The sequence below is a fragment of the Rhincodon typus genome, chromosome 30, assembly GCF_021869965.1.
Source record: "Rhincodon typus isolate 14 chromosome 30, sRhiTyp1.1, whole genome shotgun sequence".
Lineage (NCBI taxonomy): Eukaryota > Metazoa > Chordata > Chondrichthyes > Orectolobiformes > Rhincodontidae > Rhincodon > Rhincodon typus.
Genome location: NC_063361.1, coordinates 31,001,044 through 31,016,779, shown reverse-complemented (window position 1 = coordinate 31,016,779; position 15,736 = coordinate 31,001,044). Strand labels below are relative to the sequence as shown.

Sequence of the window (15,736 nt, the reverse complement as noted above, 5' to 3'; positions counted from 1 at the left end):
GCGGGAGCATATCATTTGACTCCTTGAGCTGCTCTACTATTCATTATGATCATGGCTGATCACTGAGCTCAATATCCTAATCTCGCCCTCTTCCAATGTCCCCTGACCCCTTGAGCCATAAAATCTACATCTACCTCCTTCTTGAAAACAAAACATAATGTTTTAAAGAATCCCTACAGTGTGGAAACATGCCCTTTGGCCCATACCAACCCTCCAAAAGGCTTCCCACCCAGACCCACCCCATCCCTGCATTTCCCACCCTAGACATGACAGTGCAATTTAGGCATGGCCAATCCACTGAGCCTGCACATCTTTGGACTGTGGGAGGAAACTGGAGCACCCAGAGGAAACCCAGGCAGAGACAGAATGTGCAAACTTTACACAGACAGTCACCTGAGGGTGGAATTGAACCCAGATCCCTGGTGCGGTGAGGCTAACACACTGTGCCACTGTGCCACCCTCAATTGCTTTCTGTAGCAGTGAAATCCACAGGCTCACTCTCTCTGGGTGAAGCAATTTCTCCTCAGAAGCTCTACAGTGGGGAAGCAGGCCATTTGGCCCATCGAATCCACACTGACCCTCCAAAAAGCATCCCGCCCAGACCCACTCCCCCCACCCTAAAGCTGCAATTCCCATGGCTAATCCACTTAGCCTTCACATCCATGGACACTATGGGCAATTTCCCGTGAACAATCCACCTAACCTGCACATCTTTGGACTGTGGGAGGAAACCGGAGCATCTGGAGGAAACCCATGCAGACACAGGGAAAACAGGCAAACTCCACATGGACAGTCGCCCGAAGATTAAATTGAACCTGGATCCCTGGCACTATGAGGCAGCATGCTAACCACTGAGCCACCGCGCCGCCCCCAACTCATCTCAGTCCTAAGATATTTACCCCTTATCCTTAAACTAAGATCCCTGGTTCTGGGCATCCCCACCATCAGGAGCATGCCACCTAAATTGACCCTGTCTATTCCTGTTAAAATTCTGTAGGTTTCTATGAATGCTCCTTCATTCTTCTCAACTCCAGTGAATACAATCCTTACCGATTCAATCTCACCGCATAATGTCAGTCCTGCCATCCCAGGAATCAACTTGGTAAATTTTCCTGCATTTTCTCTATAGCAAGAACATCTTTCTTCAGGTAAGGAGACCAAACTGCACACAAAACTCCAGGTGTGGCCTCACCTATGCACTGTACATTAAAGCAAGACATCCCTGCTCGAAACCTCTTGCTACGAAAGACAGCATATACTGTGTACTGACCTCTCACTGTAGTGATCTCTGACACAAAGTAACCCCTCACTGTTATCCTTCGCTACAATCTTGCACTGTAAAACTCTGATACACCAGTAACACATCACTTACACATTAACCTCACTAAAATCTTCTCTGATTCACAGTAATGCCTCACTGTAACCATGTACACATTTCTAGACCTCTGTAGTTGAACAATTTAATACAAGATATCACTAGACTATGTTTCCAAGAGACTTGAAACGTTAACTCTGTTTCTCTCTCCACAGATGCTGCCAGATCTGCTGAGTTTCTCCAGCAATTTCTGTTCTTAGTTCAGAATTCCAGCAGCCAGAGTTTTTTACTTTTACTTTGTTTTTACGTCTGGATTATTGACATCTTCTACATTTCATATACGAATACGAACTACTAGTTATACCAAAATAAATAAACAAATTGAAAATGCTGGAGATCTGAAACAAAAAAAAACAGAAATTGCTGGCGAAACTCAGCACGTCTGGCAGCATCTGTGGCAGGAAAGCAGAGTCTGGTGACTCTTCATCACAACACAGATGGTGCCAGACCTGCTGACTTTCTGTTTTACGCTACCCTTACACATTTCAAATAGCTTATTTGCGGAAAGTTACAAAAGAGATTGTGATGAGGACAAAGCCTACAACCCAGATGTACAACAGTAGATTTTGCAATATTTTTTTCAGCAATTTCAGATTCAGACATTAGCATTAGATCCTGGTGTAAACATACTTCACCTAAGTATTATCAAAGGCGAAGACATGTCTAAAAATAGCACCTTCTGTCTAACTGTTTTCATTCATGTAGTGCCTTTAGATTAACAAAATTTCTCAAGGCCGTTTACAGGTGCATTATAAAGTAAAATATGCCGTTGAGCCATGATAGATGGCATGAGAGCAGACGTAAAGGGTTGGTTGCAAGAAGAGTGTTAGAGAAAAGAACATAGAGAGACAGACAAGGCTTTAGGGAGAGAATTCCAGAGTTAAATGCCTATGTGACTGAATGCCCAGCCACCAAAGATGAAGGAATTAAGAATGGAGAATAAAGGAAATTCACTCTCTCATGCCTGTCAATGAATCATGGCTGATCTGTGGCCTAACTATATACCTGCCTTTGGCCCATTTCCACTTAATAACTTTACTTAACAAAAACTTACCAAACTCAGATTTAAAATTAACAACTGATTCAGGCATCCACTGCCATTTGTGGAAGAGAGTTCCAAATCTTCCACTCTTTGTGTGTGGAAGTGCTTCCTAACATCTCTCCTGAATGGTGCGGTCTAATTCTTAGACTTGTGCACCCTAGTCCTAGACTCGCTAACCAGTGGAAATAGTTTATCTTTATCGACCCTGTTTTTTCTTGTTAATATCTTGAAGACTTTGATCAGGTCACCCTTTATCCTTCTAGGGAAAACAGGCCTAATTTGTATTGTATAATTTATACTTATTACTTAACCCTTTAAGTCCAAGTATCATTCTTGTAAATCTACACTGTACTCCCTCCAAGGTCGACCAATCCTTCCTAAGGTGTGGTGACCAGATCTCCTCACAGTACTCCAAGCGGGTTCTAACCAGGGGTTTGTATACTCAGCATAATATCTGTATCCTTATAATGTAATCCTGTTGATATAAAGGCTAGCATTCCAGGAGCACAGAAATCACAGAAGGCTGTGGAAAGACATTACATCATTTAAGAGTGGGAGGGGCTGGGGGTGCTGGCAGTGCAAGATAATAGAGGTGCATGAAAATAAGGATGAGAATTTTAACATCAAACTGTTTCTTAACCAGGAGACATTGCACATCAGTGAGCGCAGGGATTATGAGTTAACAAGCCTTGTTGTGAGTAATAGCCTCAAGTTTATGAAGGGTAGAATGTGGGAGGCTACCCAGAAATGTGTTGAAGCAGTCCAATTTGGAGCTAACTAGTTCACTGGAAAAGGCTTCAGCAGCAGATGGGGTAAAGAAGGGACAGTCAGGGGACTGACTATATGGAGATGGGGATAGGCAATCCTAGGGATACGGTAGATAAAGATAGTGTCAGGAGGAGGCAATTGCCTAGTGGCATTATTGCTGGACTCTTAATCCATAGACCTAGACAATGTTCTGGGGATCTAGGTTCAAATCCTGCCACAGCAGATAGCAGAATCCTAATTTAAAGGAAAATCTAATGATGTTCATGAACCCATTGTCAATTGTCAGAAAAAAACATCTGGTTCACTAATGTCCTTTAATAAATGTGACTCCAGACCCAGAGCAATGTGCTTGACTCTTAACTGCCCTGGGGCAATTAATTTTGGCCTAGCCAGTGACGCTATCATCCCCTGAATGAATAAAAGAAAGATACGTTTCCTGAAAGCCTATCTCAGGGTTAAACATATTACCAACATAAACAATGGAGCCTGAGACCAGAATAGGAAGTAGTAAGATTACTGAAGGTTGAGTAGGAATGGAAGGTTACATTGGAAGGAATAAATAGACAAAGGACAACCTAAGACAGGAGTCTGTCTCACTGGTAATACAGGTCGGGACCCTTCTTCAGAAATTCCAACCTGAAACGTTAGCTTTCCTGTTCCTCTGATGCTGCCTAACCTGCTGTGTTCCTCCAGTTCCACACTTTGTTACCTTTGACACCAGCATCGGCATTTCTTACTATCTCTGTCTCAGTAGTAATGCCTTTCCAGAAGGAATTTGATAAGGTTCCACATCAAAGGTTATTGTGGAAAATTAAAGCTCTTTGTGCATGGGTAACATATTGACATGTATTGAAGATTGGTAGGCTAACAGGAAGCAGAGAGCAGGAATAAATGGGTCTTTTTCAGGCTGTCAGGATGTTACAAATGGTGTGCCACAGGAGTCTGAGGTCTCCATTCTTTCCAATGTATATCAATGATTTGGGTGAAGGGAATTGAAGGTACAGTAGCTACATTTGCTGATGACACAAGGATAGGTGGGAGAGTCATACAGTCATACAGCATGGAAACAGACCCCTCGGTCCAACTAGACCATGCCGACCATGTTCCCAAACTAAACTAGTCCTACCCGCCTGAATTTGGCCCATACCCCTCCAAATCTTTCCTATTCATGTACTTATCCAAATGTCTTTTAAACGTTGTAACTGTAACTGCATCTATCACTTCCTCTCCATACATAAACTACTCCCTGTGTGAAAAAAAGTTGTTCCTTTATAATTCTTTCTCCTCTCACCTTAAAAGTATGCCCCCTTGTTTTGAACTCACCCACCCTAGGGAAAAGGCCCTTGTTATTCACCTTGTCTATGCCCGTCATGATTTTATAAATCTTTATACCCTTCAACCTCCTATGCTCTAGTGAAAAATGTCCCAGCCTATTTTTATAACTCAAACCTTCCATTCCCAGCCACATCCTGGTAAATCTTTTCTGAACCCTCTCCAGTTTAATAATATCCTTCTCTGTCTCTGTTACTTAAGGGCTTTCTCTCAAGCCAATCTCTGGTTTGGTTTTACATTGCCTATCCTAATGTCACATGTCAGTCTCTATTCGACAACTCTACTGTGAAGCAGATTGTGTTTTTTCATTTACAGCATCTGCAGTCTTGAGATTGAAACATTGTTGTAATATTTTAACAAGGTATACATCCACTGTTTACCCTCAATGTGGGTAAATGGGATAGCTTTAAACATGTATTTAGAGAAAGCAAATATCAAGTTATCTAAATGGTGGCTCCCAAAGATGAACAATTCTGATACTTGTATAAAATATTATTTTCCAGCCTAAAGCTTCTTAAGTGCAAACATAGTTAAACCACACTGAAGATGTGCAAAGCCACCCTAAAGACAAAGTGGAGATAGTAAGGACTGCAGATGATGGAAACTAGAGTCAAAAAACGCGGAGCTGGAAAAGCACAGCAGGTCAGATCGCATCTGAGGAGTGGGAAAGTCAACGCTTCGGGTTGGAACGCTTCTTCAGGACCTGGAGAATGGTTCCGACCCGAAACGTTGACTTTCCTGCTCCTCGAATGCAGGCTGACCTGCTGTGCTTTTCCAGCTCCACATTTTTTGACTAAAGACAAAGTGGTTGTCATCTATAGACAGTAGGAACTGCAGAGGCTGGAGAATCTGAGATAACTAGGTGTAGAGCTGGGTGCGAAACGTCAGCCTTCCTGCTCCTCCTACGCTGCTTGGCCTGCTGTGTTCATCAGCTCTACACCTTGTTATCTCAGTCATCTATAGATGTTGCTTCTAACAAACGAGACAGCAACTCGTCCTCCACCTGCTGGTTGTAAATACCCTGCCTTATGTTGTGAATGGACACGAGGAATTTACAGACAGATATAGATAGAATCGAGTGGGCAAAGATCTGGCAAATGGAGGACAATGTGGGAAAGCAAGAAATCTTGGCAGAAAGAATAATGAAGAAACATATTGTCTAAATGATAAGAGGTTACAGAGAAATGAGAAGCAGCGAGGTCTGGGTGTCCAAGTGCATGAATCACAGAAGGTTGGTGTGCAGGTACAACAAATAATCAGAAAAGCTAACAGGATTTTATGGTTTATTAGGAGGAGGATTGAATGCAAGAGTACGGAGATTATTCTACAATAAGGCATGGGTGAGACTAGACCTGGAGTACTGCGTACAGCACTGGTCACCGTACTTATGAAAGGATGTCAATGAGTTGGAAGCAGTTCAGAGAAAGTTTGCTAAACCAATCCCTGGATTGAGCAGATTGCCTTATGAGGAGAGGCCAGGCAGCCTGGGCCTGTACTCTCTGGAGTAGAGAAGAATGAGAGACGAATTAATTGAAACATAAGATGTTGAGGGGAATTGACCAGGTAGATATCAAAAGGATGTTTCTCCTTGTGGGAGAATCTAGAAGTCGGGGTCATACTTTAAAAATAAGAGGATGCCCATTTAAAACAGATGAAGAGATTTTGTTTTCTCTCAGAGGGTTGTGAGTCTTTGGAATTCCCTTCCTCAAAAGGCAGTGGATGCTGAACCTTTAAATATTTTTGAGGCCAAAGTAATCTTTCTTGATTACCAATGTGATGAAAGGTTATTGAGATATGAAGGAATGTAGAGTTGAGGTTAAAATCAGATCAGCCATATTCTTATTGAATGGCAAAGCAGGCTTGAAGGGGCCAAATGTCCTACTCATGTTCCTTGCTTGTCTGTTGGAAAGAAATTAAAGGCGATTATAGGCATTTCTGAAGTTTCTTACCTTGGGTGAAGCAATCTTTATGTAGACAATAATTGGGGCCAGAGACGTTTTGGCAAGTTGGGCAGGATGGTTTATGGTATCTGCATCAAGAGCCACCAACTGCAGTGTCCTAGCCAATTCAAAAATACGTTCAATCTCACTCTGTACTTCAGCTATAGGGAAAGAGTCAAAATGAAGACATTTTTACTAACATATACTAAAAGTAGCAAACACATTTCAAATCCTGCAGTCCCTGTCCAAAAGGCCTCGTGTCTCTCCACACTTGCATTGGTTCTGCCTCCTCTTTAAGAAGTAAAATGCGTACTGTACTCATGACAGAGCCAATAGTGCTAGCTCACTTTCATCAATCTGCATCATATGGTTGCCTTTCCTTGAACCAGTTGGTTCAAATACAAAACCACTGGTCAAAATGGTGATCTCTAACAGGAATCAGATACTCTCCAGTTATAGGGCTGTAATGGACATCCTAAGTTGAATGGTTTTGTTCCTTCTTTAGCTGTACATCTCCGATCATGAATTTGACCATCGAATAATGTTTGTCAAATGGCAATAATGATGGAATCCCAATCTCCCTCCCCTTCCCATCTGATGGTGCTGACGTCTTATTGAGGGACAGTTTAAAACACGCAAGGTGCCTAAGGCATCCAGCTCACATGATGATCTTGAACTGTGCGCTTGACAGCAAGTGTCCTATCCCAGCCAGGTTCAATACTGTACTTACCCAACACACTCTGCATGGAAATGAACAGGTGGAATGAGTTTCCATTCTCAGTACTGCGCATCCTGACGTCACTGATGGTATGGGCACAGACCGGAGATCAAAGCATCTGCCCCTAACAGTGGTGTATGTCCGTTGAGTCAATGAGATTTCATTAACTCTGCCTTTTTCAGGCACTCAATTGTGCTGTTTGTGTATAAAACCATCAGTTTTCCTTTTCCAAGATAACAAGGTGTAGAGCTGGATGAACACTGTGTTCATCCAGCTCTACACCTTGTTATCTCAGATTCTCCAGCATCTGCAGTTCCTACTATCTCTGAAACAGTTTTCCTTTTCCAGTTCTTTTTCCTTACACCCCTCAGGGCAGTGACTCATTCTGGGCTGCAGTTTAATGTTGATCAGAAAAGGGGGAGGGGAAGGGGGTTTTGAAATAAATAGGGAGAGAGTGGGAGGCGGATAGAAGAGGGATAGAGGAGAGGATAGGTGGAGAGGAAACAAACAGGTCGAAGAGGCGGGGATGGGGCCAGGAAAGGTGAGTGTAGGTAGGGAGTTAGGAAGGGGATAGGTCAGTCCAGGGAGGACGGACAGGTCAAGGGGGCGGGATGAGGTTGGTCGGTAGGAGATGGAGGTGCGGCTTGAGGTGGGAGGAGGGGATAGGTGGGAGGAAGAACAGGTTAGGGAGGCAGGGACGAGTTGGACTGGTTTTGGGATGCGGTGGGGGGAGGGGAGATTTTGAAACTTGTGAAATCCACATTGATACCATTGGGCTGCAGGGTTCCCAAGCGGAATATGAGTTGCTGTTCCTGCAACCTTCGGGTGGCATCGTTGTGGCACTGCAGGAGGCCCAGGATGGACATGTCGTCTGAGGAATGGGAGGGGGAGTTGAAATGGTTCGCGACTGGGAGGTGCAGTTGTTTGTTGCGAACCGAGCGTAGGTGTTCTGCAAAGCGGTCCCCGAGTCTCCGCTTGGTTTCCCCGATGTAGAGGAAGCCACACAGGGTACAGCGGATGCAGTATACCACATTGGCAGATGTGCAGGTGAACATCTGCTTGATGTGGAAAGTCTTCTTGGGGCCTGGGATGGGGGTGAGGGAGGAGGTATGGGGGCAGGTATGTGGGACTGTCAGAGCTAAGTCCTGACCTGCAGGTTGACTTGGGCGTTTCCAGTGATGTTGAGAGGAAGCACAGAACAGCTATTCATCCAGAGGTGGAAATTATCCAAATGTACTAAAGCTCATATGAGTCTTGTGGTGTAGTGAATATCGTCCCTGCCTCAAAGCACTGAAGCTCAAGGTTTGAATCCCACCGCAGAGAATCTCTGATTGAGGAAGGAGCATTCACAACACAGCTAAAAAAGGTCAACGGTCGCTCTGCAAATCCTTCAACACACGCCAATGGTAAGAGTGGGGGCGATTCCTCGTCAGCCATTGTAATGAAAAGGAAGTTGGAACCTCTAGCGTCACAGTCCAGATCTCCAGACTACCACATGCATGTAAAAAATTCATGTTATCACAGTAATGTGCACTTCCTGAGTGAACTTTAACACACTACCACTGCACACTTTTCAGTCGAAATCACCGCTGAGGAAGACAGGAAGCAAGCTTCTCTTTCCTGGGCTGTCTGTCAAGGACTAGGGGCTCTGAGCTGAGCACTGAGAAATGCAATTAAAATAGATAGTACTTGTTTTTGACCAAAACAGACTTGATGGGCTGAAGGGTCAACTCTATGAGTCCAACAAATCTCACTGCAGCAAGAGGAGCCCCATTTCCCTTTCGTCAATGAATGCACAACTGCATTGCTCACCAAGCTATCCGCTGGGCACATTGCAAAACCAAAGGGCACCACAAAATAGACATTCCAAATCAAATTTCTAAATGAAATTGCATTAAGTTACACAAAAGCACAAACTAAACATGATTGTGCAGTCCCCTTAGTGCCTGTTCCCTCTGTGTTAGCTTATCCCAATGCTCCAATGCAATGCTCGTCCAGGAGCTGTAACATGGCCCAGTGACTTTCAGTGGGGTGACAATGCAGATGGATGATGATGTCATGCAGCTCTGTACCTCGAGGTTTAGCTTTAGACTGAGCATACACAGCTGAGGTCAGCGCTGGCTTGTTTGACAGCCAACAGCAGGGCCTACAGCAGAGTAACAGGGCTGGGAGGCTGCCTTCCTGACAGAGGACAGCAGATTTCTTCTCCATAAAGCCACTGCCGGTCTCCCCTAGAGGAGGGGCTCAGCGATCCAATCTGTTGAATTCTGTGGCACCTATCAAGTTCCTCTGATCAGTGTAGTCCATCGTCACATCTGACCGTACACAGCCATGAGCTGAGCTTCCACTGTAGCACTCGGATGTTGGATGTCTCCTTCTGCTCCAATGGGAGTTGTACCAATGTGTATCAGACATTGTGTTAATGACCGGGCCAGTGTGTGAATGGAACTGGTCGCCTCTTCCTCGCTGGGAAGGGCAGAATCCAAACGATCCAAAAGGCCCTGTGCTAAGTTGGTGTTGGACCTCTCTAGACTCTTTTCTGATCAGTTTCCCAATGCACCAAGCACACAGTGTTTGTGCATTATTAACATTCCTCTGTCGGCTGTCCCTTCGAAATCCCATCAACTGAAACTGCCTGTGGTCTCACCCTCTGGCAAATCGGTACCTGTGCTGGTTGCAGTATGCTAGTATCCAAACACTTCTCTATTTGTACAGCCTGCCTTTAATCTGTCCTCTAACACAGGCGCAGTGTCAGATTCCAAGCTGGTCACTGAGTGTGAGAAATGATTGCATGGTGCTATGACTGCACCATATCTCTCATGTTGTTGATCCTCCACTGCCTAGTCAGGCAGAAACTCGTGGGCATTTGGAAGGAAAAAGGCACAAGGGGAAAGTGGTGGTAAAGGGAGAGAGGAGGAAGAGTTTTTACGCATAATTCATTTCCAGTTTGTAAATTGGAAGTGATTGTGGGATGTGGAAGTGGACATGAGAAGGAAGAGTAGGTATGATTCATGTTATCACAGTAATGTGCACTCCCTGAGTGAACTTTAACATACTAACGCTGCACACTGATTTCAGACTTATTGCTGGCCATGGCCTTGGCAATGGGTGTCCCATTAATGGCTGATCCATGGGAGTCGGATATACAGGTATGCCTAACACCCTCAGGTTAATAGCTGCTGCTTTCATTACTGCACTCATCTTGTTCTGCAAGAAAGATGGAAATGTCTCAGTTGTTGCTGTGCAGTCTGTTTGGGTGGTGTGACTGCCATGGTTGAATAGCAGGCAGTGTCCATATGCAGCAAAACTGGACATTATCCTGACTTAGACTGAGAAGTATCATTTGTGACATACACGTGGCAGGCAATGACCACTGTCAACAAGAGAGAAACTAACCCATTGCCTCTTGATATTCAGTGGCATTACCGTCACTGAATCCCTCACTATCAAAATCCTGGAGGTTATCATTGACCAGAAACTGAACTGGACCAGCCATATAAATACAGTGACTCCAAGAATAAGTCAAGCTAGGAATTTTGCTGTGAGTAAGTCACCTCCTTCACCTGCAATGCACAAGTTGGAATAAGGATGAAACTTTCTCCACTTGCCTGGATAACTGTAGCTTCAACAAGATTCAAGAAGTTTGACACCATCCAGACCAAAGCATTCTAGTTGATTGGCATCTTCGACATGCACTCCCTTCACCACTGGTGCACAGTGGCAACAATGTGTCTCATCTACAAGCTGCACTGCAATAACTCACCAAGGCCGGTCTGACAGCACCATGCAAACCCATGACCACCATCACTAGAAGGATATCAGCACCAAATGCATGGCAATGCCGCCACCTTCAAGTTCCTCTCCAAGCCACACACCATCCTGACTTGGAAAAATGTTGCCGTTCCTTCACTGTCATTGAGTCAGGATCCTGCAACTCCCTTCCTAACAGCAGTGAGGGTGTTCCTATATCCCAAGGACTGCCGCATTTCAAGCGGGCAACTCACCATCATCTTCTCAAAGGCAATTAGGGATGGACAGTAAATGGTGGGCTGGCTTGCAATAACGACATCTCATAAACAAATAAGAATGAGAGTGTAAGCAAGCTGTGAGATGTGGGTGTGAGGTTTGCAGCAACGGTAGATCTGTGTGTGTGGAGTGAAACATATGAACGGTAGTTACAAGTTCTGATTTTTACTTACTGATGAGAAATGGAGGTGTTAGAAATTGAGCTCTGGCTGAGGCTCAATTGGATATGATAAGGCATTTGATGATGCATTTACTGACAGTAACTACTTGTCTTGCAGCATTGCTCCCAGTCAGTCAGAGCTTGATTCCCGACATTGACTGTGAGGTCTACCTACTCCCATTGCCCTTTGAGGCGTCCTTGTAAATGCAGGACCTCTCGCCACCTCCTCAAAAACACCTCCAATGCAATGTCCAAAAAAACCTTCAAACACACGCTCTTCCATGTTGTGCCATTCCTCACCATTTGCCCAGCCAAATCTATTTCCCATGTGACTACATGCACCTATATCCACTCACAGTGCACCCCCATTAAAAGGGGTGTAAGCCACCTTTATTTGGTGCTGGCTAATTTGAAGTGGTAAGTTGCTAAGATTTTTGCATTTCCTGCTTTCGTGTGCAGCATTTCAATCAACAAGTATGTTTCGGGTGAGGGACGGTTGGGAGAACAATCTAATTTAGTCTTTCCTTGACTTCTCCATCTATTTCCCAGAGGACTGTGTGCCTTTAATGCAAACACAAGCTCCGACTTCAGTCGATATCATCATTAGTTCTGAGGAAGGGTCACCGGGCCCGAAACGTTAACTCTGATTTTTTCTTCACAGATGCTGCCAGACCTGCTGAGCTCTTCCAGCAACTCCTGTTTTTGTTCCTGACTTACAGTATCCATAGTTCTTTCGGTTTTTATCATCATTAGTAGGGGCCATGTCAGCTCTCAACAATGCAAGTAGTGATATTTAAAATGTACAACTTCTGAAATAACAGTACATTGGAAAAATCAGCAGAGAAAATTCAGTAAAAGTGGGTTTATAAAATCTCTCTATATTAAGTGAATATACAGTACCTGTTTTGATTTCTGCAACTTAAAACATTTTCATTTCTGTAACTAGACAATTCATGGTCTCTGCATTCAGTTTAAGATGTTTATACATAATAGAACATACCTTTGCATGCTAAAATGCTTCGCATTTTCTGCATGTTGCTTTCTGCATGCCTGACGTTAACACATTTCCTGCATGCCTGATGATAATGCATATTCTGCATACATAATGGTAATGCATGCCCTGCACGGTTTTTAATACATGTCTTTTGCTAATGCGTTCCTTGTATGCTAGAAAATAATGCATTTTCTTCATGCAAACTAGTAATGCATTCTCCCCATACGAGGCAAAAAGTTGGAGATATTCTTTGTGGGTGGGGTAATTCAGCATTACCTGCATGCTGATGTGAACTTGCTGCATGCATGCTGGACAGCAAAGTGTTAACTGCTGGTTAACAGCACACTGTGGAGTAGTGCTGTATGCTAATGGTCTATATGTGTAGTAGACTGCCAAGGAGGTGCACTCAGGTGCTACAGCAGGCAAGTTACACTGGCAGCAAGGGAGCACATGCATCTGTGAGAAAGGGATAAAACTTTAGACAAACAACGCAGAAAGGTCAAGGGGTGCTGAGGATAGTCTAAATATCAAACATTGAAATAGTGGCTAAACCCATTCTTTATTCTAATCACTGAAATGCTGGGTTCAGAGGAAGAGTTGGCAATGGTGTACCGAACACCCAGTCCTCTTAACTAAAGCTCCATGAACATCTGCTGGGTCATATTAATTCCATTTAAATTTCCAAGTTAGCAGGACAACATTTGAGGCTCAACCTTCTTTATTCTTAGAAGAAATGTATCACCAATGATCTGATTATGACCTGTAATTTCTCTCCTGCTCTCCCTCATGCATTTCGTCATGTTGGATTAACTCTTCCTCTGTAAGGATGATGAAGGTGTAGTGGGAATGTTAATGGACTGGTCATCGAAAGGCCCAAGCCAATGCTGTCAGTACATGAGTTTAAATTCCATCAGCTACCAAACAGGGATTTGAAGATAGATACATTAATCTAGGATTGGTATCAATCTTGCTATCAATAATAGTGACCATGGAACAATCATTGACTATTGTAAATACCTGCCTGGTTCAATACTGTCTCTTTTTAGGAAAGGAAGTTCTTAGATAGTGTGACTCCAGAGTTTGTTTGGAACCACCTTTACTTCTGGCATTGTTTTCGCATTTACATGCCAAAAGGATAAATCAGTCAAGCCAAGTTCTCATTCCAATTGAGATTTCCAGGAGAGTAGCTACTACCCTTAGCCATAAGTCAGAACCTGCTGCAAGGGATGGGAAGCAACTTGAGGCAGACATACCTACACACAGACACTTAAAGGTATGACACAAAATAATGGGATGGGTTACATGTTATGGCAAGATATACATACCCAGTACATCTGAGGAGGAAGGAGAGTAGTGATGGAATGAAAGAATGAGAGAGAAAAATCCAAGACAGTCAGTTTATAATGTACAAAGCATGCTACACAGCAATATTTATTAAAATTCAGATTAGAATTTATCAGTAAATTAGAGTAGATTGATGATGACCTGTTAACTTTTCACAATTGTCGCATTAATATTTTTATCACCTTGGAATAAATACAAAGGTCTCAATTTTTCCCACTGTAATTTAGAGAATAGCAATGACTGAAAGGTTAACCCAACCTTGTTCATAGACCTTTTGTGTATTTCCAACATTTTCTATTTTTATACAGACATTAGCTCTTAATTTGAAGTCAGCTAATTTGAAAGAGCAGAAAGTACAAACTGTTAACAATGTTTAATTTTATTTATGACGTTTAGTGTTTTTTCAGCAAGAATAATATTGAATTATCAGCAATGGATACTGGATATAAAACTGACATGACAATCTCAGTTTCTATTAATTCGACTCTAAGTTGAATTAAATTTTGTCTTTCTTCCCTGCCACAAATTCTGATTCTCTCTCCCTGGCGAGTGTCTGAGTCTGAACTAGGCTTTGGTGTGACATCGAATTGGAGATGAAGTTCCAACCACCTTTCTGTGCAATCACTAGGACCATGCATTCCCACCTCCATAACATCATCCAACAGTACCTTTGCTCAGTTCATCTCCTGCTGAAATCTTCAGCCAGAACTTGTCACCTCTTGACTTGATCACTCAACCTGCTCCTGGCTGCTCTCTCAACATTGTATCCTCTATAGCCATGGTGATATCCTGAATCTCTGCTGTATCTGTCCTAATGCCTGTTCATCTATCATCCCAGTTCTTGCTCACCTACATTAGCTGCCAGTTCAGCTTGATCTTAAAACACTCATCCTCATTTTCAAATCTTAACACGGCGTTGCTTCCACTTATTTCTAGGGTGGAATCTTATTGAGGTATCATATAATCATAGAGTCACACAGCAGGGGAATAGCTCCTTTGGTCCAACCAGTCCACGCCGAACATAATCCCAAATTAAACTAGCACCACCTGCCTGCTCCTGGTCCAAATCCCTCCAAACCTTTCTTGCTCATGTGCTTAACCAAACGTCTTTTAAACGTTGTAATTGTGCCCACATCCATTACCTCGCCAGGAAGTTCATTCCACACACGAATAATCTTCCGTGTAAAAAATTTGCCTCTCGTGTCATTTTTAAACCTCTCTCCTCTCACCTTAAAAATGTGCCCTCTCATCCTGAAATCCCATATCCCAGGGAAAAAACAACTACCATTCACCCTATCACTACCCTTCATGATTTTATAAACTTCTATCAGGTCACCTCTCAACCTCCTATGCTCCAGTGGAAAATGTCCCAGCCTATCCAGCTCCCCTTTATAATTCAAACCTTCCATTCCCGGCAACATTGCTGGGAAATCTCTTCTGAACCCTCTCCAGTTTCTTAATATCATTCCTATAACTTTCACCTGGCTGAATAACAGAGAAACTCATGCTGCCTTGACCAGGATAGCACACAAAGAGGCAGTGGTGAGGCTACGAAGGAATCTGAAATGAGAGCCGGGAAGGGGGTGTAAGCCAGGGGTCACCCCCCTGAAGAGAACTGCCAGACAATCAAAGCCTGACTGGCCAGCAATTGCCATGGTAGGGGGCCAGGGCTGCTGACAGGAGAACACCCCCGGAGTCCCAAGATTGCAGAAGGTCAAGGACAGAGGAAGGTAATGTCAGGGAAGGTGGGGGTGGCTTGTTGGTGGGGGTGTGTGGAGGGGGGGGGGAGGGTGGTATTGGATGTCGTGGGGAGAAGGGACGGAGATCAGGGGTGTTTGAAGAAAGAGCACTGTTGTGGCTCACAGCGGGCACTCTCTTGTTCAATGTCCACCCCCTCAGTCAGAAACTTACTGCCTTTGATAAAGAGATCCTGTCACAGAGGGGGTTCAAGCTGCCCACAGGTTAGCAGCTATCGTCAATACTGCGTGGGAACAGGCCCACTGAAGCCTGGGTTAGTCCCAGTGAAGGCAGAACGAG

General features: G+C 43.8%; 1 protein-coding gene across 4 annotated transcripts in view; it reads right to left on the bottom strand.

Annotated features, from left to right (window-relative positions):
* The window catches only part of cacnb1 (calcium channel, voltage-dependent, beta 1 subunit), a 254,622-nt gene that overhangs the window by 17,496 nt on the left and 221,390 nt on the right, over nt 1-15,736 (bottom strand). For 3 of the 4 annotated variants that reach the window (XM_048614763.1, XM_048614766.1, XM_048614765.1), the window contains 2 exons: nt 13,681-13,689; nt 6,467-6,618 (listed from right to left, as the gene is read on the bottom strand). In XM_048614763.1, coding sequence (XP_048470720.1) covers nt 6,467-6,618; nt 13,681-13,689 — 161 coding nt within the window. The remainder of the gene's footprint in view (nt 1-6,466; nt 6,619-13,680; nt 13,690-15,736) is intronic. The other variant, XM_048614764.1, reaches the window with a different exon arrangement.